Raw genomic sequence first — 27,541 nt, forward strand, 5'->3', positions numbered from 1 at the left:
AGCATGCTCAATTGCAGGTTGATTTTTTTTGGGGGGGGTTGTTTCAATGTTTTTGCATGCACATTGATTCATTAATCTTATGCTAAATCAATTATAAATAACAATTTTTTCTAAACGAATCCTATCTGTTACTAGGCCTTATTGCACCCCTTACTGAAATGATTTAGATTATTTAGGTAGTCTAATACACCACGTGAATACTTGATTGTCAAACTGCTCATTGCAGTCTGCATTCCAATTCATCCCAAAGGTGTTCAATGGGGTTGAGGTCAGGGCACTGTGCAGGCCAGTCAAGTTCTTCCACACCGATCTCGACAAACAATTTTTGTATGGACCTCGCATTGTGCATTGGGGCATTGTCATGCGGAAACAGGAAAGGACCTTACACACACTGTGGCCTCAAAGTTTTAAGCACAGAATCGTCTAAAATGTAATTGTATGGTGTAGCGTTAAGATTTCACTTTGCTGGAACTAAGGGGCCCAGCCCGAACCATGAAAAACAGCCCCAGACAATTATTCCTCCTCTCCATATTTTACAGTTTGCATTATGCAGTGGGGTAGGTAGTGTTCTCCTGGCATCCGCCAAACCCAGATTTGTCAGTCGGACTGCCAGATGGTGAAGCGTGATTCATCACTCCAGAGAACAGGTTTCCACTGCTCCAGAGTCCAATGGCGGCGAGCTTTACACCACTCCAGCCGACGCTTGGCATTGCGCATGGTGATCTTAGGCTTGTGTGCGGCTGCTCGACCATGAAAAACAGCCCCAGACCATTATTCCTCCTCTACCATATTTTACAGTTGGCACTATGCAGTGGGGTAGGTAGAGTTCTCCTGGCATGAATCTCCTGACCAACCGTTATTGTGCTGACGTTGGTTCCAGAGGCAGTTTGGAACTCTGTAGTGAGTGTTGCAACCGAGGACACATGATTCTTACTTGATTTAGCACTCAGCGGTCCCGTTCTGTGATCTTGTGTGGCCTACCATGATGTGTCTGAGCTCTTCAGTATGGGCCATTCTACTACCAATGTTTGTCTATGGAGATTGCATGACTATGTGCTCAATTTTATACACCTGTCAGCAACTAGTGTGGCTGAAATAGCCGAATCCACTAATTTGAAGGGGCGTCCTCGTACTTTGGGTCGTGTAGTGTATCTTGGTTTTCCTAACCCCGGGCAGTCTTTCTGAATGCAAGTTGCGGCTGAATAAAAAATGTAAAACGTTGGATATCCCCACTCTGGCTGGATTCCAATAGGAATTAAGTCACTTTTCAAGCCAGCATAATGTGACTTACAGGCCTGATGTGGCCTGTAAACCATGAGTTTCAGGCCACTGAATTAACGTTAAACTAGGCCCTTAAAATACAGCCTTATGAAATACATATTCTATTGTCTTAAATACATTTATTTGAATGATTACATATTCACTTAGGATTTCACTAGGTGAAGGCCACAGGTCTGAAAATGAATGAATGCAACAACCATTTCTCTGTCGCTGACAAACACAGTCATGGATGGTAACTCACTCACAATTCACTCGAAAGGCAAGGCACACTGAGAAATATGCAAATAAGGCTTTACACTAAGCAAAGTGTTAATTTAACACTGAAAAGTGTGGACCCATATAGACACTGGAACAGTGTGACATTAAACAGTCTGCGTTGATTTAACACTTGAGAATTTGCTGTGTGCTTTTTCACCTGTCAAGCCCACTCCATAGAACAGTTACGTCTGTGGGTTTATCAGTTTGCAAATGACAAAACAGCATGTAAACTTCATGTGCATAACATGCAATTACAAAACAGAAAACATATGTTTGCAATTGTTATAAATGAGCAACATCCATTTGATGATAACCTAGGGCCAGGGATTTTTATTGCAAAAACACTCTTGATAGTACAACATGTTCTTGCTCACTGTTTTCAATCACGAAATTGCACTTTGTTGTATCCTATAGACAGGTGGGAAACCAAGTAACCTCGATCCCCCATAGTCTCTCCGGAGATCCGGTGTGTGAGGTTCAAGTGAATGGAATGGCAGGCGTGGGAATGTTATCTTGAATGTTACTTTGTTTCTCACACAAATGGATAGGAGGCCACAAAGTATCAAGTTCCATTTTCGATGCCAACGAATTACCCGGATGCCAGATTTTCCCCCTTGGTTCTGTGTCTCTCAATACAGTTACTGTCGTTGTTGGACCTCCAGCTGCACCAGAGCAACTTCAGATGTTCAGGTTGAGCAAGAGAGGAGCTCATTAAAAAGTCATTTGCAGGCCCTCCCGGGTGGTGCAGTCGTTAAGGGCGCTGTACTGCAGCACCAGCTGTGCCACCAGAGACTCTGGGTTCCCGCCCAGGCTCTGTCGTAACCGGCCGCGACCGGGAGGTCCGTGGGGCGACGCACAATTGGCCTTGCGTCGTCCGGGTTAGGGAGGGTTTGGCTGGTAGGGATATCCTTGTCTCATCGCGCACCAGCGTCTCCTGTGGCGGTGCACTGTGTTTCCTCCGACACATTGGTGTGGCTCGCTTCCGGTTTGGATGCACGCTGTGATAAGAAGCAGTGAGGCTTGGTTGGGTTGTGTATCGGAGGACGCATGGCTCTCGACCTTCGTCTCTCCCGAGCCCGTACGGGAGTTGTAGCGATGAGACAAGATAGTAGCTACTAAACAATTGGTTACCACGAAATTGGGGAGAAAAAGGGCTAAAAATGAAAATGTCTTCACGGTGGTTTTAAATGGGACAACAAGTCAGTCTGTGGCTGTTATGCTAATTGTTTATGCCTCCTTTTTTTTGCGCCTTTGACAATGTAGCTTTTACTGCTTCTATAATGACGGAAGTACAATGGGAGCCATTGTGCCACATCTGTTGCTGTCCCAACTCATGTGCTGATGTTTCGTTTACAGTCTTGTAAAATAGTGGGCGGTTAGGCACACAGGGGAACACACAGCACAGATCTAGGATCAGCTCACCCGACAGCAATCCTACACTCAACCATTTGAGGGCTTAAGAAACAAAACTGCCCTCAGATGTGTTATTCAGTAAGAAGGATTGGGGTGTCGGTGTGAGTCCGCAAGTTTACATTCAGGGGTCATTGTCTGCCTCTGTGGGTGTTAGGCTGAGCTGTTCATCAAATCACCTTCGTCTCTGTGTCTCTCTCCACGGCAAGCTGACACTACCATGCTGCTCAGTCACCAATCACAAATCAATGCTGACGAGGGTCTAAGAACTTGTCAATGTCCGATAACTTCATTCAATACTGCATTTTCATTGCAGTTTATAATTGTGTTTCTTACAAATTGCAAATTGGTTCATTGTTCTGACAAGATCTGTGTCCCAGTCCCTCGAGTACCCAGAGCTGTTACATTAATCACCCATATAAAGCCGAAATCTACCGTAAACATATTTAAAAAAAATAAAAATAATAATAACTTCAGATATGTTTAAATTGAGAGAGAAAAAGGTAGGGGCTTTTAACAGTTGACTATATCCAGAAGCTGTGTGTGAGAGATCATACCTCTATTTCTGTAAGATTTATGCTGCCTGTACAAGCAGTTCAACAGAATACTTCATAGCTTTGTTATCTGCAAGCAAAGCAAGTCTGGTCTTGCATAATTTCCCTCTGATTTAGACTTGGCATCACAATCAGCTCAGTGACAGTGTTGACCCCAAACAGCTCAAGATACATTTCCTTGTGCTTTTTAAAAATGTTTATTTTTAGATTGCTTAGATCCTCTTCATCTCGTGTTTAGCCTCAATATTTGCGGCCAATGTTTAATCTTCAGCTGGCATCGAGTGCATAGTATTATATGGTAGGCTTTGGTGAGGGTGTGTTATGGATTGATGAAGATGAAAGTCCACAGTTACCTCCATTCAATCAGACAATTCTACTCTGAATTCTCTCACACGATAACAAAAAAATAGTTCTTTTGAACTTTGGACAGGGAGGTATACCAGCAGGCAGTGAGGGTGAGACCGTGAGTGTTCGACTGTGATATGTCTGTCTTTTTTGGGGTTCAGAGTGACGAGTTAGACTGAAGACAGCATCGCCCACCGCCCGTGCAGGGGAGTACAGTACGGCACAGGGATGTGTTGTGGTGGCGACGTGCTCGGGATCACACGGCTCCCGGGGACGAGTGACGGGGACGGACGCTCTCTGTCGGTGGTGACGCTGCCAGGGTGGTGGTGTTCACAGGAAGGAGCTGACAGGGTGGGCGAACTGTGGGAAGACGCTGTGTGTATGTGAGAGAGAGACTCAACCAGCTGTCACTGCAGACTCTTCCCGAGAGTCTGGGTTGGAAGAATAGCCACTTCTCAATTTAGACTCTTTGAAATAACAATGATCAATCAATCCCATTTATTTGACAGATCTCTTTCTACCATCAGCAGTTGTCACAATGTGCTTATAAAGACGCCCGGTCTAAAACACCAACGAGCAAACCATGCAGATGTTGAAGAAAAGTGGCTAGGAAAAACTCCCTAGAAAGGACCTAGAGAGGAACCAGGCTCCGGGGGGAGGTCCTCTTCTGGCCGTGCCGGGTGGAGATTATGATAAATCACTCAAATAGGCCCAAAATATGAAGGTGACCTTCTAGATATATAGGAAATTGACTTTGATACAGCAACATAAGAATAAAGTGGAATTGGAGAAGAGTGAACATCTAAAAAACAAAGATCGAGACGATAGCGTCCCCATAACCATTAAACCACTACCTTGATTTAAAAAGTACTTTTTCCTTGAATGAAACTACCGTTCTTCAAAAAGTCAGCCTGGGCAAGAGTGCCTTTTTGAGAGGGAGCTGAGCAAATTGATTGAAACTTTCTCCAAATTGGATGAGAAAGGTAGCGGCTTGGGCAAATGCAGTCTGAACAAAGAGTCCGTTTTCTCTGTCCAAACCCGCTTGGCTCCTCATCAATAAGACCTTAGATGACCCAGGCCACTTAGCATATACAGTAAGTGATAGTGAAATTGACTACTAGAGCAACATCCTGCAAGGTTATAAACTAGCTAGAAACCTATCCAAACCTGGCCTCACCCAAGATTCGGTCGCAATTGTGTCGTTTTCTTTTCCTGCCAGGACTGTTTTTATCAGCCAATAATCAGTGACGGTTCTGATCCGTCTTTGTGATAAGGCGTCAATCTCTGGAAAAACATTGGCTTAAACTGAGCCCTTGAATGACAATTTTGTAGTTTGAGGTGTTGAGGCGTTGTTAGTTTCTCACTCAATCACGGTCTTTCAGTCACTGCCATCAAGTCTGTATAAAGCCAGCAGGGAATGTTGTTTTAATTTCCTACCAGTATTGCCGTTTGTCAGCATATCGTCTTTGTGATGCTTCTGATCTGCCTTTGTGATATGTCATTCAACCCTGGACAAACATTGGCTTTAACTGAGTGCTTGAGTAACAATTTGAAGTATGAGCTTCTCACTGTCATCGAGGGAGCGCGGGGGAGGGAGAGGGTGTCACTCACTCACTCACTCACTCCAATCAGACCAGAGACCACACTCCAATTCAGCTCTTTAGCTGTGGCCAACTCTCGATTGCTTCCAGCCCCGTCCAGTCAGCCATTGTGAATCTCTCCTCTTCAGCTTCTTCTAAACGACTGTGACTCACCCTCAGGCCAGTTGTAACGACCAAAAAAAACAAGAAGCAGGGAAATGTGTAATAGCTGTGTGTGGTGTGCATGCTTGTTAGGCTACGTTCACACGGGAAGCCCAATTATTGGCAAAAGAGCTGAAAGATTGGTGTTGGGCTGCCTGTACACTTGTGCATGTGACCGTGTGTGTGTGTAAGCAAACAACCCTCGCTGGTTCTCTTTAACAAAGTACAGCATTATTGCACTGGAAGAAAGGAAACATGTCCCCCTCTTCCCTTTCACCTCCTGGACATCCTATTCCCATCTGTTGCTTTTCACAACTATAAATACCATACCTCCCCTAAAAACGGACCAAGAACACAAACCTCTAATTACTTCCCGATGTGTTCAGGAGTGCTATTGGCTACGTTCTTGAACATCCCCCTGAAAGTCAAAGCCTCATCATGAATAAATGCATAGTTACAAGGTACACTATATATATACAAAAGTATGTGGACACCCCTTCAAATTAGTGGATTCGGCTATTCCAGCCACACCTATTGCTGACAGGTGTATAAAATTGAGCACAGAGCCATGCAATCTCCATAGGAAATAACATTGGCAGTAGAATGGCCTTACTGAAGAGCTCAGTGACTTTCTACGTGGCCGTTCCAACAAGTCAGTTTATCACATTTCTGCCTTGCTAGAACTGTAAGTGCTATTATTGTGAAGTGGAAATGTCTAGGCGCAACAATGGCTTAGCCACGAAGCGGTAGGCCACACAAGCTCACAAAACGGGAACCCTGAGTGTCTGTCCTCAGTTCCACCACTACTACCGAGTTCCAAACTGCCTCTGGAACCAACGTCAGCGCAATAACTGTTGGAGCTTCATAAAATGGGTTTCCATGGCCGAGCAGCTGCACACAAGCCTAAGATCACCGTGCGCAATGCCAAGCGTCGGCTGGAGTGGTGTAAAGCTCGCTGCCATTGGACTCTGGAGCAATGGAAACTCGTTCTCTGGAGTGATGAATCATGCTTCACCATCTGGCAGTCTGAGAGACGAATCTGGGTTTGGCAGATGCCAGGAGAATGCTACTTGTCCCAATGCATAGTGCCAACTGTAAAGTTTGGTGGAGGAGGAATAATGGTCTGGGGCTATTTTCATGGTTTGGGCTGCACTGAGCCCTGACCTCAACCCCATCGAACACATTTGGAATGAATTGTAACTCCAACTGCAAGCCAGGCCTAATCGCCCAATATCAGTACCCAATGTCACTAATGCCTTCACAGAAGAGTGGAGGTTGTTATAGCACTAAAGGGGGACCAACTCCATGTTAATGCCCATGATTTTGGAATGAAATGTTCGACGTGCAGGTCTCCACATACTTTTGGTTATGTAGTATATCTTACAGTAACTCTCCTTTGCGAGTGCAGACCTACCTAGAGCAATGCAATCTGGGACTGCAAGTGCCCAACTGTACCTTTTGTACATGCCAACTGTACCTGCAAGTGCCCAACCAGGCCCAACTGTATCCTTTAAAAAATGGCTAAGGTCTCTCACCCAATTGTTATGGTGAAGACGTTATAGGTACCACACCGGCACACCCACTGGTTGCTGTAGGAGTGTTATGGCAGAGACTGTTTTCCATGAAAAATGTACTCCGAACACTAGCTTTTATAGGTACATGTATTGAAATGGAGCTCTTTATTATCGGTTTCATTAGTGGTGGCAGTTTTAATGGTTAGCATTAGCAACAGCAGCTGTAGGGCTACCAGGAGAGGGCTAATATTGCAAGGCTAACCTTACATACAGTATATTGGCATTCATGCAATTGCTCAAAGATTCTGCCCACGTTCTTGGCTACATCTTTCACACCCCCCCTATGACTCAGAAGCCATGTTTGCTTAGATCAGACCTGTGATTATTGGCATGAAATACTAGTATGGCTCCTTTCACAACAGATAGTGCACTATCATTACCTTTAATATCTGTGTTCATTGAAATAGATTAACGATAATGTTCAAAGCCCTTTGATTCAGAGGTGCAGGCCCACACAATCTGAGGTTAATCAAGACACACACTACCTTATACACACACTGTCATACAATGTTTGTCCTGTGCAAAGTTTACGTCATTCATTTGTGTATGAAGTTAAGCCCCTTTCCTGCAGAAACACTGGGGTTGTGGGAGTGTTTGTTGCCTCATGAGATTGTTTCTGTACATGTGTTTTGGCCTGAAGTTAGGATGTGGTAGTCATGCTCTGTGTGTGTTAATGGTGCGTGGGTCAGCAGTTTTTTTTTTTCTTGTTTTTTTCTTCATCCGCCCCGCAATAGCTGATAACCCATCCGCAACCGCCCGACTATGCCGTGGATTCGGAAGGAGTTCAGACCCCTTGACTTTCGCCACATTTTGTTCCGTTTACAGCCTTATTCTAAAATTGATTAAATAGTCCCCCCCCATCAAGCTACACACAATACCCCATAATGACAAGTAAAAACAGGTTTTTAGACATTTTTTGCAAACGTTTTAAAAAATAAACTGAAATATCACATTTACATTAATATTCAGACCCTTTACTCAGTACTATGTTGAAGCACCTTCGGCAGCAATTACAGCCTTGAGTCGTCTTGGGTATGACCCTACAAGCTTTGCACACCTGTATTTGGGGAGTTTTTCCCATTCTACTCAGCAGATCCTCTCAAGCTCTGTCAGGTTGGATGGGGAGATTCGCTGCACAGGTATTTTCAGGTCTCTCCAGAGATGTTCGATCAGGTTCAAGTCCGGGCTCTGGCTGGGCCACTCAACAAAGCCACTCCTGCGTTGTCTGGGCTGTGTGCTTTGGGTTGTTGTCCTTTTGGAAGGTGAACTGTCGCCCCAGTCTGAGCGCTCTGGAGCAGGTTTTCATCAAGGATCTCTCTGTACTTTGCTCCGTTCATCTTTCCCTCAACCCTGACTAGTCTTCCAGTCCCTGAAAAACATCCCCACAGCATGATGCTTCACCGTAGGGATGGTGCCAGGTTTCGTCCAGACGTGACACTTGAGAGTTCTTTAAGTGCCTTTTGGCAAACTCCAAGTGGGTTGTCATGTGCTTTTTTACTGAGGAGTGGCTTCCGTCTCGTCACTCTACCTTAAAGATGTGATTGGTGGAGTGCTGCAGAGATGGTTTGTCCTTCTGGAAGGTTCTCCCATCTCCACAAAGGAACTCTGTCAGAGTGACCATCAGGTTCTTGGTCACCTCCCTGACCAAGGCCCTTCTACCCCCAATTGCTCAGTTTGGCCGTGGGCGGCCAGCTCTAGGAAGCTCTAGTGTGTGGTTCCAAACTTCTTTCATTTAAGAATGATGGAGGCCATCAAGTTGTAGAAAACATCTCAAGGATGATCAATGGAAACAGGATGCACCTTGAGCTCAATGTCGAGTCTCATAGTAAAGGGTCTGAATACATGTCTCATAGTAAAGGGTCTGAATATGTGTAAATAAGGTATATCTGTTTCTTTTCTTTTATACATTTGAAAAAATGTCTAAAAATGTGTTTTTGCGTTTTTAGAGGGGTATTGTGTGTAGATGGTTTAAGAATTGGTTTTATTCAGTCCATTTTAGAATAAGGCTGTAACGTAACAAAATGTGGGAAAGAGAAGGCTTGTGTATACTTTCTGAATGCACCGTTTGTGATAGGCTAAAGTGAAAATCTGTGACCCCGCACCTGACCCTAACCCACTAATATAGAAAATGCGCTGCGGGCCACAGTCAGAGACAGCGGAACGGGTTTTTGACAGGGGGTGCCGGATTTCTTTTGCCTGATTTAGATGTTTCTGCTTATAATTTCAGCCATTTTGGGAGGCAATTTTTTGTTGTTGTCAGCTTGTGTATAATTTAGATACATGTAACTTCTCTTCTGTCATTATATGTTACCCTAGAAGACTAAATAAACTCTTGCTCACCAAAGTAATGTCATAAATTGATGGAATGAATGCTTCAATTTAGTTGACATCGGTGAGGTTTTCTGTCGTCTCTGCAGAGTGAAGAGATTTGGGGACCGGGGTGAAAATGCAATAGGTTAACTCAAAAAAAAAATATATATATATTTTTTTTAAACTGTAAAGATTTTCTGTGCAAAATGTCCATATGACATCAATTTGACCGGTTGTAAATAGAAACATTTGAAAACGACCCAGTTTCTGATAACATTTCAGTTTGGCTTGGATGTGTATTTTATGTGGTTGAAATACTATCAGCTTTCATGATACTAATAGAGATGGCACCTCTATATGAACAGAGGGTTGGTGCCACTTTACTTGGGGAGGACAGGCTTGTGGTTATGGCTGGAGCAGAATCAGTGGAATGGTTTCAAACACATGCTTTGATGCCATTCCATTTGCTTTGTTCCAGCCATGATTATGAGCCTGTCCTACCCTCCAGTCTCTACTGATACAGACGGTATTTAACTGCACATTCGCATTCTCTCAAGATGCCGAAATAAATCATATATCTCCACTCCTGTTCCTGAGTCCAAGTTTAGCCTACATTTTGTGTATCATTTTACTGCAAGAAATTCTTAATTTTGCAGGAGTTAATATATAGGCTCAGTTTCCATTTAACCCGGTAGGCTACAGTTCCCTTGACGTGCCATAGGCCTATTTGAAGTCCCCGTCTTGTGACTGTCAAATTTGTATGGCGCCTCACAATCTTCACACTTAACAAAGCCTGCACTGCTATCATCATCTTTTACCACTTAGCCAAATCGTTCCCAAACATTAATTTTCCGGTCTTTCTCTTTATTTTCAACTCTCCTTTCGCAGCTTTTCTCTTATTTAATTCAACTCTGAAATTGACCTTTGTGCCTCCGTGGTTCGACCTGACATTGTTTTTCTGCTCGTTCCCAAAATGATTGACGCGTAGGCTATTTGGCGCCTGACAGTTAAGCCCCAAAAGCTTAGGTTTACGCACTAATACCAGATAGCCTAAAATAATGAAATAAAAAGCCTACAGATATAAATTGCACACGAATGAGACATTTATGGATGTCTTAAGGTAGGCTATTATTGTCTTTTTATTCAATCCGCCACCCACTCGCCCTTCATCCACACAAAATCGAATGACCCTAAACCCTCCCGCCCTGCGACTATAACAGCGCGTGTGAGCGAGAACGAGCCTGGGAGAAAGCGAGTGGTCAAACAATACTGCATGGATGAGTGTATCGACAAGTGAATAGATCATGTTTCATTGCTCCTGTACACAGTCCATTGCATTGTCTCTCCCGTACGCTTTTAATTACTTGGTTACATTTTTGGCCACAAGTTTTTTGGGGGTTTGTTTTGCTTAATGCTTCACGCACAGTTGATCAAGTCAGCTGATATTTGCCAAAAGAGAGAGTTGGAAGGCTGGCTTTTGATTCTGGTTTAAAGCCAGCGGAGCAGATCCTAATTATTGTGTTACGATACAACGGAGTCCCGTAAACCGTGTTTAGACACGTAAGCCCAATTCTGATATTTTATTCCACTAATTGGTCTTTTGACCAATCACATCTAATGTGAAAAGAGCTGATCTTTTTCAGAACTGATCTGATTGGGCAAAAGATCAATTGTTTAAAAAAATCTGAATTAGGCTGCCTGTCTAAACTCGGCCATAGAGCCTCACAACCACATTTTTTTAATCAAGACTCTGAGATTAGACTTCCTCGTTGCTTTAGGACCCTATTATCTGTAGGCTGCGGAGCATCTACTCTTCACAATGCTGGTGAATATCAACATTCCTTAGTGGACATTGTGCCCTACCTCACCCACTTTTGAGTCAGGTGTTTCCTATCCTTAATTAGAGTACAGTAGTCTTGATCTCCCCGCTAAATTCTAAGACCTCTTCAAACAAGTGTGTGTGAAGTCATGTTTGCCTGTGTATGTCATCATGACCAAGTTCATGGAGTTGAGAGAAGAAAGAAAAAAAAGTTTGCCTCTGATTTTACATTGCAAGTGTGTGGAATTTCAACTGGCGAGAATATATGTGTACTGTAGGTAATGTATCAAAACCATGGCATAGTGTCTAACACGCTGTTTTTAACCAGAGCCTTAGATATACAGTATATAGCTATGGTTCTAAAGTATAGACCTAAATGAATCCAAAAAGCTTCTACTACTGTAATATTAATATAACTGGAAGATATCTCTTTAGCGTCACTCTCTCATTTCCTTAATATTATACTGGGTGAAATGTCACTGTATTCTTCCATTGCTGTTGTTGTTCTGTCTCTGTGGTGTGTGTGTGTGTGTGTGTCCAGTGAGAGGCCTGGCTCTGCACACGGTTGGCCAAGTCCGTCTGAACACAGACAGCAGACAGAGACTCCCTCCCAGCAAGCCTCAAAGACCCCATTGTGTGTGTGGAGTGGAGCCATGGTTCTGGTCCAGAGATTGAGTGTGTGGGTGTATCGAATGAAGGCATCACTGGAATCCGTCTGTCTCTGAAAAGAGAAAACAGTCTTGTCAGGCCTTAAGGCGAGGGATATATTCGTACTTTCAAGCCGATAAGCCAAACTGGTTCTCCTCTTGGGAGGACTTGCGTGTTTGCTTGGCCACTGCATTCTTACCCAACCGTTTAAAGTGTTGTTTTTGCCTTACGAGCTAAGCAAGGCGAAACAGTCAAGTGGCTTTAGACGTTCTTAAGAAACGCCTCGCCGAGTGCTCAGTAGTAAGTGGGTGAGAGGCACTCAGTCAGAACCACTCCTCTCCTCAACCCTCAAAAGGGAATAAGCCCACTTGCATTATAAATGATTATTATCAACAACAATGACGTTTAGAGGATCGCTTGACTGCTATACAGTGCTTGTGTCAGCATGAGGATTGAGTAGTAGCATAGGCTATATCACCTGCAATGACAGTAGGTAAAGGGTTTTAAGAAGGAAGGGAAAGTAACAATCTGTGAGTCACTTTCACACAATAAAGGAAACGATAAGCTCCCCAACTTGGATATGATGCATGGGAAGGCCTGAGGGAGGAGGAATAGGAGGTGGAGAAAGAGAAGAAGAATGTGGCAGTATTCCTAGTTGACGTTAACCGTCAGTCGTGTGCGTCCTCTTGGAACGGACTTTGGAGAACGGAAGCCACACCCACTGGATGCCAGTTTGGCCTGGTATCAGTCATTGCATCACATGAACCCGCTGTGCCAGATTCTCATGGTATATAAGCCTCTTCAACCCAGTAGATCGCAGAGCTGTTAAGGCATGTTTGAAACATGATTCATGGTGATACACCCCCGTGGTCGGTTTTCATTTCATCCCACAGAAACACTGTTTTTTTTAAGTGCATCATCAAGGTTCTTACAGATCCATATGCATGATACAGAATACGCAGGCTATGTAATTCAAACCACCATGCACATTGACATGTCAGGTGACCTATAGATGACTCTGTACTTGTTAAATCAATTCAAACGTTATTGTCATAGAACGTTTTACAAAAGTAGACCCGGAGAATCAGTCTATTTATCCATGATCAGGTTCTTAATCAATCAGACGACTTAATCTTTCCCCCGACCCTGGGAGACATGACAGTTTTATTGGACTGCGTGGTCATTGGTCGGTATGGTTACCATAGCAACATGTGTCCAATTTAGGGAGGAGGAAGTATTTCATAAAGTGATAGAAGAAGCAGGGGATTTTCCAACCGGGAACTTTAGACACACGCACAACAACACACACACGCAAGCGTTTTACAATTGATGCCCATTCAAAATCCTATTTTCCCTAACTCCCTAACCCTAATTATAACCCTAAACCTAATCCCTAAACCTAAAATAGCATTTGTTTTCTTTTGGGAACCAGTGAAATTGTGGGGACTGGCAAAATGTCCCCACAAATTGTCCTTGTTTTACTATTCTTGTGAGGACTTCTGGTCCTCGCAAGGATAGTAAAAACAAACACACACACACACACACACACACACACACAAACTGACACACAATAGAACAAATGTTGCCAACCAAAGCAGGAAGTTGTGTAGGCTGCAAAGAAGAAGAAAAAAAGCTGCAGTTGGCTCAGGGTCTGATCATTAGTCACATGACATGTGGATTGCGACACCCTGGAATGCCTTCTGTCTCCCTTTCACCTCTGAGGAAATCAGTTGGAAATGTAAACATACAGGATGATAGAATAGATCTAATCCCAACATGTTGTACACACAGAGAAAGTGTACATCTGTGGTGATTGATTAATAGCCAACAGATTAAAATCCATTCATTCAACACAACCTGATGATAAACAAGTCTTCCGACTGCCATGTCTCAGGAAATTCGCAGGGAACGTGGACATAGACAGAATTTATAATGGAAAAGGCCCGAGACGCTCTTACTTTAGAGAAAGTAAGTCTGCGGACACTTAACAACCATTTGAGCTAAACCTTGTTCCCTAAACACAACCTGATGATAAACAATGAGAACATTCCACTCCTTTTTGCGAGGCTGCCCCTGGAAATTGCAAACGGTTGAGAGAACCAGAAACACATGCGCTTAGCTCCTTTTCTCCTAATAACGGCAATGGTCTCCTGCCTTTTATTTTTGATAAAAAAATGGGACTTGATTCAGTCAGTAAGCAGCATCAAAGCCTCGTGATATTGAAGTGAATAAACCATTTCTCTCCAAACTCATCGACACTTTCATCTTCTCCTTCTTAAGTTAGAAAACAGTGCTGGATGGGCACGTTAATGTTGGCTTCACAGGCCCACCTTCATGGACAATGTGTGTCCTGTCTCTTTTGAGGAAGATGTGTGGGCTGTTAGCAGTATTTACAACACTCACTGCGGTCATGTCTAAGTGTGCCCATCTTTTTGAAGTTCTCCCTTCTCTACAGTTCTTTCACGGTATTCCGCGTACGCATTGCTACTGCTTGGTTTATACCACTTCTGTGGGAGTTACAATGGCATGACATCATGGAGTTGGATATAGGCTCCTCATTGGTTGTCCTAGTCCGTACTTAGCATTTACCAATGGTTCATCTAGTTCCAGACTATCTAGTTCCATACCATCTCCTGATTGGTTGTCTTGGTCCACCTGCACAGATGATGTGTCGGCAGGCAGCAGCGCTGAGTACCCAGACCGGGTGTCTGTGATGGAAGGGCGCCTTCAGTTGCAGGAGAACGAGATCACTCTGCTCAAGTCATCATTGGCCGACGCGCTGCGCAGGCTCCGCCTCCACGACCAGCTGATCCCCCTGCTCAAACAGCAGCTCATCGCAGGTGGGTGGCCAACCATCACACCTTAGATCAGATCGCTCGGTTTGACTACCGACTGTCAAACAGTCTACAAGTACCCGAAGCCAATCTCATAGAATCTAATAAAATAGAATGTTATCCCATCCCTATGACCATTGTCTTGTGCTTCAATGCCATGTCCATCCTCAATGTGTGTGATTGTGTCTTATTGTATGTGACCTCAGTGAACCCTGCAGCGGCCCGTGTCCTGAACCAAGTCTTCTGCTCTGATGGTTTCTCCAGCTCCCGTAAACTGTCGTCCAGCTCGGCCCTGGACGGCACCCGCCACCCTGCCACCAGGTACTGTACCAGCACAGAGGGACTGTGTGGGTAGGAGAGACCTATATAAAGATAGTGCTCTTAGATTATCAACGTGTGTAAATAGGGCATCGTTTGTTCAGTCAAAACATTGGACTTAGTGACCAGAATGTGGATTTCTAGCTGTCAACTTGAATGGTAAAGTCTTATTGGGTTCATTTTGATATTGTATGATGTTTTCTACTTGTTGATCTCAACTCTACACTGTGTGTGTCTCTAGCCAAGTGGGAAACAACATTGAAGGTGAGAATGGTCACTATGGGGACAATGGATCCCTAGCCCCTATGTGTAAGGCCCCTACATATGATCGGGCTACCCAAACAGAGCTCACCCCGCTGGGGCAGGACCAGGGGCTAGACGGAGTCTCCCTGGCTCTCACCAGTGACATCCAGAGCCTCTCCCTGGAAGATGCCCTCCCCAAGGGTATCTCTCTGACTGAGGGGTCCCAGGCCAAGCTGCACCGCACCCAGGGGCTTGAAGAGGAGGATGAGGAAGTGGAGAAGGAAAAGGACCTGAGCAGGACGTCTTCTGTAGAGGAGCCCATCCACCCCACCACCATCAGGAGCCTCCAGAGAGAGGACCTCCAGGACCCCAATGGCTCCACAGAGAGCCTGAGTTCAGCCCGCCAGACCCCAATCTCGGGGTCCCCAGTCCCCCCTAAGGACCTGCCCCCCAGCCCCCGGAGCGGACCTCTCTCCACTATCCTGGAGGGCCAGAATAAACCCTTGTGCGTTATCGTCTCCTTCTCCTCTTCTCTATTCCTGCCTGATTGCATGGCTTTTGGGGATAAATCTCCTATTCTCTATGCTTGCGTTTCTACAGACCCCCAGTGTCAAAACTCTAATCTATGAATCAGTTTGCGGTAGACTGTTGACTGGGGAGTATACATTACGTTCTCTCTCCCGATGGATCCGGCTGCTGTGTTATTTTTCCATGTGTTTGAGCCGGGGGCTAAATAAGGGTGATTGGGAACATAAGGCTCTGTGTCCTCATAATGACAGCGCTCATCGTATGCTGAGTGACACGTCCTTGAGAGGCAACACACACACACACCGAATCAAGCGCAGTGGAAAAGGTGTTAAGGGTCATGCGGCTCAGCCCTGTGTATACAATAGCAGTGAATGCTGGGATAAGCTGGGGGGGCCATGTCAACACCTCTTTGATGTGGGGATCTAGAATACAGCGTTTCAAAATGGCCGCGTTGTCCAAGCAGCAGCCGCGCAGTCTAGTTATGTCTAGAACAAAACTTGATCTTAGCCCAAAGGAGTGGTAGCCTAGTTATGCGTGTCAGATGAGTAGTGGCCAGAGTTTATTTAAAAAAAGAAATTCTCCCGTCAATATGATCTGATCAGGAAAAACTGTGGACCATAGTTAAACTCCATGCCCTACAGATAAGATCAATGTTAAGGGTTGCGTTCAGAACAACTGGGGTTTGCCGTTAAACACACGTTGAGTAATTCACACGGTGTAACAATAACACTGGGGTTGCGTTCAGAACAACTGGGGTTTGCCGTTAAACACGTTGAGTAGTTCACACGGTGTAACAATAACACTGGGGTTGTGTTCATGAATCCACACTAACCTGATGATCAAACCTGAGCGTCACCCTTTAACAAAGTTCTTCTCCTTCAAGCATGGATTGATTCCGCATGATTTCCCGCATGTGGACATTTCAATGGGGGCTTTTCATTGGTAGATTTTTTTTGTTGTTGTTGTTGCTGCATGCCGCTCCATAATCACAAAATAATTGCTACATTATTCCTCTGATTTGTGTTCTGTGTGTGTGTTGATGTTTTGTTTGCTAGTTATGACTTGGAAGAGGCCTATTGCTGATTGATAGCATATGTTTTAGGTAGCTCTATCATGCCACACCATGAGAGCCACCGGTGCTATGGATAGGAAGTCTTAAGTTATGAAGTACTTTTATCCAGATCCAAACCATTAATATGAACTGGGCTATTCAGTTACATGACATACTTAGACACAAATGCTGTCTACATAATGTACCTAGTGTGTGTATAATCAGTAGGAGCCACAGGCTTCAGGGGAAGGGAGTCAGCTGGGTTTCACTTCCTAGTTCTACTTCCTGTTACATACCTCGAACATCCCTGTCACATGACGAGGGCAATTTCCTCTGATTATTGAGCACATCGTCAGGAAAATGGTTGTGGCTTACAGGAAAATTCTGTCCCGTCATAGAATACACAGAAAACACAGAATACACGTTGAAACACACACATTTATAGTTCATCTGAGCGCGTGTGTGTGCATGTCTCTGCGCAAGTATGTGTTTGTGTTCTCAAGTGTGGTTGTCTGTCTCAAACCCTGCACATAAATCCTCTTACACAGACTCCCTATCCTCATTGTCCAGAGTTCGCAGGAACAGTGAGAAACTGGCAAAGGACCCCCAGGAGAAGACCAAGAAGCGGTTGGACAAAAAGGCAGCTTCTTCTGCCAACCTCCTCACCCGATCCCCCAGTCTGGAGAGGTGAGAGAAGGCCCATCTGATCCATCGGCAAGATCCGCTTTCAAACTCATCGCCACATCTCATTTTCCTACGGCCGCAGAAACATATTTCACTAAATAGTCACTCATTGGAAAACAAGTGCCCTTTATTCTAGTATAATAAAATTCCTTTCCTTTTGAAAAGTCTTAGGATTTCCCAAGTTGCGTAAGCTGGGCCCAAAGACTGTATAATATAACGGTTGGTCCAAGTGTCTTGAAAGAGTCTCTTGGATATAATGTCTTAACAGTTACGGTTGTTTTTCTTTTCTCACAGCCGGACCAAAGATCTCATCGCCAGTGCAGGTCATGTATATCCAACAACACTACTCTCTCCAGACTCTCTACAAAGTATTATCCAACCATAGTCTCTATATTGGCTTAAATGACTCACAGACAGACTGCAGGCCAGATCTGGATAGGATGAATAGCCCATACGTACATAACAGCTCCAGCTAACCTGTGTTTTACTCTTCCTATTATTAAATGTGTCTATAGCCTCCCATTTAGGGGGCCTGTAAATGATTAAACATAGTTATAGCCTTTCAGCCTATCTCATTTTTGGTGTGTTAACTTCCCATTCTTTAGTTGGGGACACGAAACTGCATACTAGATGTCAAAGATGGTAGCTTTTATGAGCGTTGGCTTGAAGTCTGGTTTAGCTTTATAATGGGGACTCATTCCTAAACCAGAGCGAGTTAAGAGGACATTCCCTCTTTGATTGTTTCTGTGTTTTTACCAGTTGGACCTAATGGGGATTCAATTGGCGGAAAATCGGTTTGATGCGCCCGTCCGATTAGCATAATAGTCTGTAAATTTGATCAGTGAGCCACAAGACAAGGGGTTTCTACTAGACAAAGGGTGCATGGAGTGAGCCTTAAAAGAGCTTATGTCTGTATATACTAGGAGCGTACTGCAACTACAACAAGAACAATATTACTACTACTAATACTCTACACATTATAATAATGACAGTCGTAAAAAGTGACTGGCCACTGGACGTTGCATCCATCCTCTAGTCGTCTCTAGGCTCAAAGGTCACTCAGAGTCCACCACAGTCCATCCCTCTGCCACAAACTAAAATAAGCCTGGTCAGAAATATCCCTCATCATACCGTGATCACAGAGAAACTTTTTTTACACTTGCGTGTTAATGAGGCAGCGCGGCAGCCATTCCTGATGTTAAACACAGAGTGTCTGTTTTAGTGCCCCGCCACTCCGTTCTGGGTTGGGACGCTCCCATTGGACTCTCCCTGGAAAGCCATCCATTGTGGTTAACCATGCTGCCGCAGCACTCCGGGACTCCTGACGGGATGATGGATGACTGTTTTACCCGAGAAGGACAGTTTTCAAAAAAATATATTGATTTATTTTTTCTCTTTCTGTGAGCTTGCCAGGGCTAGATATATTCCCGTTTTTTTCACTGTCTCTCCGAGCTGGCCCGGGACAGGTCTGCCTGAATTCAACACGAGTTAGGTCATTTCTGCAACTGACTCTTCTGCATCGTGAGAGGGTTGTAAAAAGTGTAACCAGGTCTTTAAAAAAACATTTGAACTCACTATATCCTAACTGAATGTCCATACTTGGAAATGTGAATGGCAAGAGTGTGGAAATACCTCTACATTTTAAACCAATCAAAATCTGTCATTGATTTGATTCGACGGGGTCCAGGAACAGTATGAAGCAGGCCTATGGGAAAATTCCATGTAGTGTCACCAATGACTAATAAAAGAGCTAGATAATAACTTACAGTAGTTCAACTGTACCGACTTTCCCTCCCATGCTCCTTCAACCTGTGGCGTGGGCCCTGCCTTTTTTTAGTTTTAACAACTAACAACCTTTTCATAGTGAGACATGCAGATGGGTCAAGCCCCTTTTCTCACCAGAAACATCCCAAACCAGAACCTTCCACAACACGTGTAAAAAAACAAAAACAACAACCTCTCCACTCCCCAACCTTTTTAAATTGGAGTGTGAGACGTTATTGGTCCCAGATTGCAGTCCGTTTCGAGAGGAGATTCACCTGGTTATTGAGCTATAATGTATACACAGGATTCTTTAAGCTAGGACACGACTCAGACAATCCCTCTTCTTCCACCTCCCTAAAACAGTATGTTATGTTCTCTGTCGAACATTTTGTCAGGCTCTGATGTTTATTTTTTGGGATTTGACCAACAATTACGCGTCCCACAGTTTGGGAACCACTGGTTTAGGTGACCGCCTGATGTTGGAAAACCTCCCCACTGGTTTGCTCATAGATCACATTCGAGCGGCTCTGAAACTGGTCCCAGTGGATCCGTAATGTCAGAGCAGGATCTGCTCTGCTGCAATCAGCTGTGATTTTAGTTCTGCTCGGATCCCTGTGTTTATTTGTCTCTTCCTCTCCTCTCATAGGTTCTCCCGGATCGAGACGAGGAACCCAAGGTACGAGACATCATAGGGGATGTTATGTGTTAACAGTTATGTCATTCAACTACACGCAGGTCTGAGACTTGGGCTTGGGATTCATACAGGTTAATGGCACTGCACTGTTGACTTAACATTATTGAATGAATTAGGATCTAAATGTGATTTGTGGTGTAGATATTGTAGCATCACCAGGGCTTTGGTTGAGGATAGGTTTGCGAAAGTTCATATTGAATCATGGTAGCAATTGGAGATGTACAAATATGTATCCATGGTCCAGTCTTGTCATACATGTTTCTTCATCTGTCATTGGCTGACAGGTCAATCAATCAAGATGTTCATCCGCGGCCGACCAATCACCATGTACGTCCCCTCCAACATCCAGAACTACGATGACCTGAGGATGGAGCCACCTGTAGAGAAACTGGAACTCGATTGGGTGTATCCTTCCTAAGTCCCTCCCACAAGTCACGACCAATAGGGCTTTGATATAGCAACATACTGTGTGTTTTTAAATCCCAGTCATGGTTGTTTAGAATATTTGATATCCTATAGTACAAAGTTTATTGGATGAAAGCCATTAAGTCCATTTTGCCCATGAGTCAGATAGAGAAATGTATGTAAATTCCCTAATGTCCATGAGCCAAGCCATCCGCTCCTCAGGTCAGTGGAAGTTGTGTCATCCATAAATCAACAATTATTATGGGTGTAGCTGTGGGTGAAATTGCTTTAGGCTGAATTAATGATTTAGACTGATCAGCCAATGAGACATTTCAGTGATGTCACCTTGACTGGAGCCGCATAGTTACGGTTACCGGGGGCGCGACTGTCGAGCCAACCTGTACCTGCTGGCGTCGGGGGAGGCAGTATACTTCATCGCGTGTGTGGTGGTGCTGTACCACATCAACAACCGCACTCAACGCCACTACAGCAAACACACAGACTGTGTTCGCTGGTGAGTGGCTCACGTTGAACCATGACCTCTCATATCATAATTCAAGTTTGTTTGTCATGTGTACAAAATACAACAAACTGTACAAAATCAACACAAATTGTTGTTGAGCAAGCAAAATGTGAGAATTGATTGTCAAGTGAAAAGAAAGTGATGCTGTGTAAAAAATCACAATTTGTCTGTCCTTCAGTCTAACCATCCATCCAGACAAGGTGCGGGTGGCGTCGGGACAGACGGCTGGGGTGGATAAGGATGGCAAGGTGAGGCAATTTATGAATGAAAAATGTTTACTAAATCTATGTACTGTAAATGGTCACACTTATCATCAAGTCCTATGCGTCTAATTGTGTCTCTCAGCCCCTGCAGCCTTATGTCCACATATGGGATTCCTCCACACTGATCACCCTACAACAGATAGGACTGGGCACGTTTGAGCGAGGTGTAGGATCTGTAGCCTTCTCCTTTGCTGTAAGTGATCATCCTTTACTACAAAACACCCTTCCTCCCACACACTAGATGTGACTGAGTATAACGGGTCTATATGTTTAAGTACCTTGTCCTTTGTCAACTCACGAAGGCTTTTGAAGAACTCCTGACGCTAAATCTCCATGCAACACTCACAAACAACCAATGCAGGCTTACATTGAGAGAGATGGATAAACTCAGCAACAACAAAAAAGTAACGTCCCTTTTTCAGGACCCTGTCTTTCAAAGATCATTCGCAAAAATCAAAATAACTTCCCCTATCTTCATTGTAAAGGGTTTAAACATAGTTTCCCGTGCTTCATGGTTCAATGAACCATAAACAATTAATGAACATGCACCTCTGGAACGGTCGTTAAAACACTAAACGCTTACAGATGGTAGGCAATTAAGGTCACAGTTATAAAAACTTATGACAGTAAAGAGGCCTTTCTACTGACTCTGAAAACACCAAAAGAAAGATGTCCAGGGTCCCTGCTCATATGCGTGAACGTGACTTAGGCATGCTGCAAGGAAGCATGAGGACTGCAGATGTGGCCAGGGAAATAAATTGTCCGTACTGTGAGACGCCTAAGACGGTACTACAGGGAGACAGGATGGACAGCTGATCGTCCTCGCAGTGGCAGACCACGTCTAACAACACCTGCACAGGATCGGTACATCCAAACATCACACCTGGAACGCCTGTTGTAAGGCAGGTCCTCACCAGACATCACCGGCAACAACCCACCTTTGCTGGACCAGACAGGACTGGCAAAAAGTGCTCTTCACTAACGAGTTGCGGTTTTGTCTCACCAGGGGTGATGGTCGGATTCGCATTTATCGTCGAAGGAATGAGCGTTACACCAAGACCTTGCGCATGTCTGAGACCTGTTGGATTGGAGGATGAGGGCTAGGGCCATTCCCCCCAGAAATGTTCGGGAACTTGCAGGTGTCTTGCTGGAAGAGTAGGGTAACAAATCACAGCAAGAACTGTCAAATCTGGTGCAGTCCATAAGGAGGAGATGCACTGCAGTACTTAATGCAGCTGGTGGCCTCACCAGATACTGACTGTTACTTTTGATTTTTACCCCCCCCCCCTCCACATGTCTGTGGAACTTGTCCAGTTTATATCTCAGTTGTTGAGTCTTGTTATGTTCATACAAATATTTACACATGTTAAGTTTGCCGAAAATAGATGCAGTTGACAGTGAGAGGACGTTTTTCTTTTTTTTGCTGAGTTATATATATATATATATATATATATATATATATACTGCTCAAAAAAATAAAGGGAACACTTAAACAACACAATGTAACTCCAAGTCAATCACACTTCTGTGAAATCAAACTGTCCACTTAGGAAGCAACACTGATTGACAATAAATTTCACATGCTGTGGTGCAAATGGAATAGACAACAGGTGGAAATTATAGGCAATTAGCAAGACACCCCCAATAAAGGAGTGGTTCTGCGGGTGGTGACCACAGACCACTTCTCAGTTCCTATGCTTCCTGGCTGATGTTTTGGTCACTTTTGAATGCTGGCGGTGCTTTCACTCTAGTGGTAGCATGAGACTGAGTCTACAACCCACACAAGTGGCTCAGGTAGTGCAGCTCATCCAGGATGGAACATCAATGCGAGCTGTGGCAAGAAGGTTTGCTGTGTCTGTCAGCGTAGTGTCCAGAGCATGGAGGCGCTACCAGGAGACAGGCCAGTACATCAGGAGACGTGGAGGAGGCCGTAGGAGGGCAACAACCCAGCAGCAGGACCGCTACCTCCACCTTTGTGCAAGGAGGAGCAGGAGCAGCACTGCCAGAGCCCTGCAAAATGACCTCCAGCAGGCCACAAATGTGCATGTGTCTGCTCAAATGGTCAGGAACAGACTCCATGAGGGTGGTATGTAGGCCCGTCGTCCACAGGTGGGGGTTGTGCTTACAGCCCAACACCGTGCAGGATGTTTGGCATTTGCCAGAGAACACCAAGATTGGCAAATTCGCCACTGGCGCCCTGTGCTCTTCACAGATGAAAGCAGGTTCACACTGAGCACATGTGACAGAGTCTGGAGACGCCGTGGAGAACGTTCTGCTGCCTGCAACATCCTCCAGCGTGACCGGTTTGGCGGTGGGTCAGTCATGGTGTGGGGTGGCATTTCTTTGGGGGGCCGCACAGCCCTCCATGTGCTCGCCAGAGGTAGCCTGACTGCCATTAGGTACCGAGATGAGATCCTCAGACCCCTTGTGAGACCATATACTGGTGCGGTTGGCCCTGGGTTTCTCCTAATGCAAGACAATGCTAGACCTCATTTGGCTGGAGTGTGTCAGCAGTTCCTGCAAGAGGAAGGCATTGATGCTATGGACTGGCCCGCCCGTTCCCCAGACCTAAATCCAATTGAGCACATCTGGGACATCATGTCTCGCTCCATCCACCAACGCCACGTTGCACCACAGACTGTCCAGGAGTTGGCGGATGCTTTAGTCCAGGTCTGGGAGGAGATCCCTCAGGAGACCATCCGCCACCTCATCAGGAGCATGCCCAGGCGTTGTAGGGAGGTCATACAGGCACGTGGAGGCCACACACACTACTGAGCCTCATTTTGACTTGTTTAAAGGACATTACATCAAAGTTGGATCAGCCTGTAGTGTGGTTTTCCACTTTAATTTTGAGTGTGATTCCAAATCCAGACCTCCATGCGTTGATAAATTTGATTTCCATTGATAATTTTTGCGTGATATTTGTTGTCAGCACATTCAACTATGTAAAGAAAAAAGTATTTAATAAGAATATTTTATTCATTCAGATATAGGATATACATATGCCGTTTTAGCAGATGCTTTTATCCAACGCGACTTACCGTCATGTGTACATATATTTTGCTATGGGTAGCCTCAGTGGAATGAACTTGCGACCCTTCAGACGGTTTCACAGTAGCTATTGATCTCCGTTTCCCTGTCCTTGTGACTCTGCATCACCTCTCCATCTGCCATATGGCCTCACTGGTTCCTTCTCTCGCTCGTACTTACGTCTCCGCCGCTTGCAGGACTCTGGAGCCTTCCTCTGTGTGATTGATGACTCCAATGAACACATGCTGTCTGTGTGGGACTGCGCCAAAGGAACCAAGCACGCAGAGGTTAAGGTAAAGCAATGCACCAAGACACACACTCATGCACACTTGGCATTCATGCAAGCACACAGGCACGGACACAGGCACGGACGCACCTACATGCATGCACACACGAACACACACACACACACACACACACACACACACTCATAGAGAGTCCTATTCATATTGCACAGTAGGTTTATTGCAGTAAAATAGTAATAATCATTATCATTTACAGTATACATCTGCTTCCTTGTGCTATAACAAACCTGCCCATGTACATGAAATAAGCCTCTAGTGTATCTTTGCTGGGAGCCAAGCCTGTCATTTGCGTGCGTAGGCTTTAAAGCCAGCATTCCTTAGAGTGCGAATCTGTAGATGCCTGAAAAAAGAGGACTGTTTGCGTAGATTAAGAAAAAAATATGGCGTCCACGTCATCTCGTTCTGTCGCAGACTTCTGTCCCAAATTTCTCAACTTCCCTGAGAGTAAGTTCAGCAACGTTGCCATGGCAACTGTGTAAATATTTTAGACAGTGAATTTGTGTGTGTGTGTGCGTGCGTGTGTGACTGTACGTGTGTGTTGGTGGGTGGTTTGGATATTAGGTGGGTGTTTATATGAGCTCATTTCCTGTCTTTGGTCCTCAGTTTCTTGTAGCACACATGTATGATTCGCCAAATTGATTTTGCATAAGCATAATTTGTCATGAGAGTGCCATAGATTCAAGAGTACAGTTTTGGATCTCCAGCAAAAATTGGGAGTGGTCACATGGTCGGGCGGGCGGGCGGGCGGGGGGGGGGTAGCAGCCCACATAAATATAGCAGTTGGTTCAATGTACAGTATAACATATGCCCATCCCCCACTGGACTGTAATGTAATAGTTCAATGCTTTTTTTCCATATAGTGCAGCTGCTGCCCATTGAGACTTTGGTGCAGGAGTGTTGGGCATTATACCCTCTTATACAACATTATCCTCAAGTTAATTCCAAGGGTGGCAACATCATAGAAATGCAGTTCTGAGATATTGGGATTCACAGTTTCAATTGATATTTAGCATTTGAATCAATTATTTCACGACTTGAACTCTTCTCCTGGTGTGTGTTCATCCAGAGCACCAACGAGGCAGTGTTTACAGTAGAGTTCAACCCCAACGACAGCACCAACATCATCACCTGTGGGAAGTCTCACGTCTACTTCTGGACGCTAAGTGCTGGCTCACTCACCAAGAAACAGGGCATCTTTGGGGTGAGTGTAATCCATTATAAGCCCCTACAAGTACATTGACAGCCTTTTTCACATTGTCAAAAGGTTAACAGCACCCTGTAAATATGACCTACTGGGTATATCAAACCCGGCTTATTTGAATGCCTCAAGAAAGACTATTATAGCCCACTGAGCTAAAGCCTAGACTAGTCTGCAGGGCTCAGGCAAGGCTATTTATCACTGAACCACCTCCACTACATATAGTCATTCAAACTCTTTTGTTGCATAAATGTTTGTCTTTATCTACTGTCAGAAATACAAAAGATCCCAATAAATATAGTCATTCAAACTTGTTTGATGTTTCCTCGCTCTTCTCTTTTAGAAATACAAGAAGCCCAAGTTCATCCAGTGCTTTGTGTTCAGCCTGACGGGAGACGTGCTGACTGGGGACTCAGAGGGGAACATCCTGACATGGGGCAAATCACCCGGCGACGTCAAGACACTGGGGAAAGGGGCCAAAGGTAACTGTCTGTTCCAAATTACGACTAGGTTCTCCATGTGAAATAAATGTAATACATTTTTTTTTTTTTAAATGGACAAAATATCATTTCATTTGATTTAGTACCTCCTCAACCAACAATGCTACCAGACTCCATAGCTGTGACTATTTTTTTCCCCTTGCTCTCCAAATGTGTGAGACCTGTGACAATAGTAAGTAAGTAGCCTTGGCTTGTGTGACCTGGAACGGCTCATAGGAGCAGGAGCCCATCTCCTGTTTCTGTAGAGTGAGGCAGCATGATGTATAAGTTACACCCCCTGGACAGGACGCTCGTCTATCGCAGGGCTTGTGACAATAGACAAAGTCATCTTCTCACTTCCTCCTTTTGCAGAGACATTCCAGATCATGCGGCAGACGCGGGCCCACGACGGCAGTGTGTTTACTCTGTGTATGCTGCAGGGGGGTGCTCTCCTCAGCGGCGGGGGCAAAGACCGTAAGATCATCCGCTGGAGCGCTGACCTTGCACCCGAGAGAGAGTGTGAGGTGAAAGACGCGCGCGCGCGTGTGTGCATTGTCGCTCTTAATAACCAAACTGAGCGCGTTACAACCCCTTTTTTGGCTATTTATGTATTATTTCAGAATAATACCTACGTTTTATGTATTTGTTATAGATTCCAGAAAAGTTTGGGGCGGTCCGTTGCATTGCGGATGTAGACGGGGAAGAGTTGTTGGTTGGTACCACCCGAAATGCCATCCTGAGGGGCACTTTCTCTGATGGCTTTGTGGCCATAGTACAGGTATGTAAACATTAGCATGATGGAGTATATGTCGAGTGATATGTGGAATGGTTTGCGGTTACACACCTGGTCTGCACATGTTCTGCGTTCCGATTCCCTACACGTCTCCCCGACGTGCACAGCGCACTTTCTCACTCCCCGTTGTGGATTTAAAAGCATTAGATTGTTGTATCCATGGTTGACACCTCCAGTAGTTTGACCCTTGTCTTACTCCAGTCCAATCAGTGTCGAGGAGTGAACATTGAGGCTTAGAGGATAGAAACCTTAAGCCAGCGTGTGTGTGATAGTTTGTATTGCTTTCTTCCGTGCAGGGCCATGTGGATGAGATGTGGGGCTTGGCCACACACCCCTCCCAGGATGTCTTCCTCACCTGTGGACATGACAGACTGGTGTGTGTGTGGAACACAGAGGAGCACAAACTGGACTGGTGCACCACGCTAGAGGTGAGCGGGCATAAATGCACACACCTACACACACACACACACACACACACACACACACAC

At 44.9% G+C, this 27,541-nt stretch overlaps 1 protein-coding gene across 3 annotated transcripts in view; it reads left to right on the forward strand.

Moving 5' to 3' along the window:
* The window catches only part of eml3 (EMAP like 3), a 31,499-nt gene that overhangs the window by 1,049 nt on the left and 2,909 nt on the right, over positions 1–27,541 (forward strand). For 2 of the 3 annotated variants that reach the window (XM_042328465.1, XM_042328466.1), the window contains 16 exons: positions 14,605–14,781; positions 14,982–15,096; positions 15,335–15,841; positions 17,486–17,602; positions 17,894–17,922; positions 20,010–20,039; positions 20,342–20,462; positions 20,827–20,976; positions 21,164–21,233; positions 21,331–21,441; positions 24,476–24,571; positions 25,650–25,784; positions 26,125–26,263; positions 26,633–26,784; positions 26,913–27,038; positions 27,350–27,481. In XM_042328465.1, the coding sequence (XP_042184399.1) occupies positions 14,605–14,781; positions 14,982–15,096; positions 15,335–15,841; positions 17,486–17,602; positions 17,894–17,922; positions 20,010–20,039; positions 20,342–20,462; positions 20,827–20,976; positions 21,164–21,233; positions 21,331–21,441; positions 24,476–24,571; positions 25,650–25,784; positions 26,125–26,263; positions 26,633–26,784; positions 26,913–27,038; positions 27,350–27,481 (2,207 nt within the window). The remainder of the gene's footprint in view (positions 1–14,604; positions 14,782–14,981; positions 15,097–15,334; positions 15,842–17,485; positions 17,603–17,893; positions 17,923–20,009; positions 20,040–20,341; positions 20,463–20,826; positions 20,977–21,163; positions 21,234–21,330; positions 21,442–24,475; positions 24,572–25,649; positions 25,785–26,124; positions 26,264–26,632; positions 26,785–26,912; positions 27,039–27,349; positions 27,482–27,541) is intronic. The other variant, XM_042328467.1, reaches the window with a different exon arrangement.

The sequence above is a fragment of the Oncorhynchus tshawytscha genome, linkage group LG10, assembly GCF_018296145.1.
Source record: "Oncorhynchus tshawytscha isolate Ot180627B linkage group LG10, Otsh_v2.0, whole genome shotgun sequence".
Taxonomy (NCBI): domain Eukaryota; kingdom Metazoa; phylum Chordata; class Actinopteri; order Salmoniformes; family Salmonidae; genus Oncorhynchus; species Oncorhynchus tshawytscha.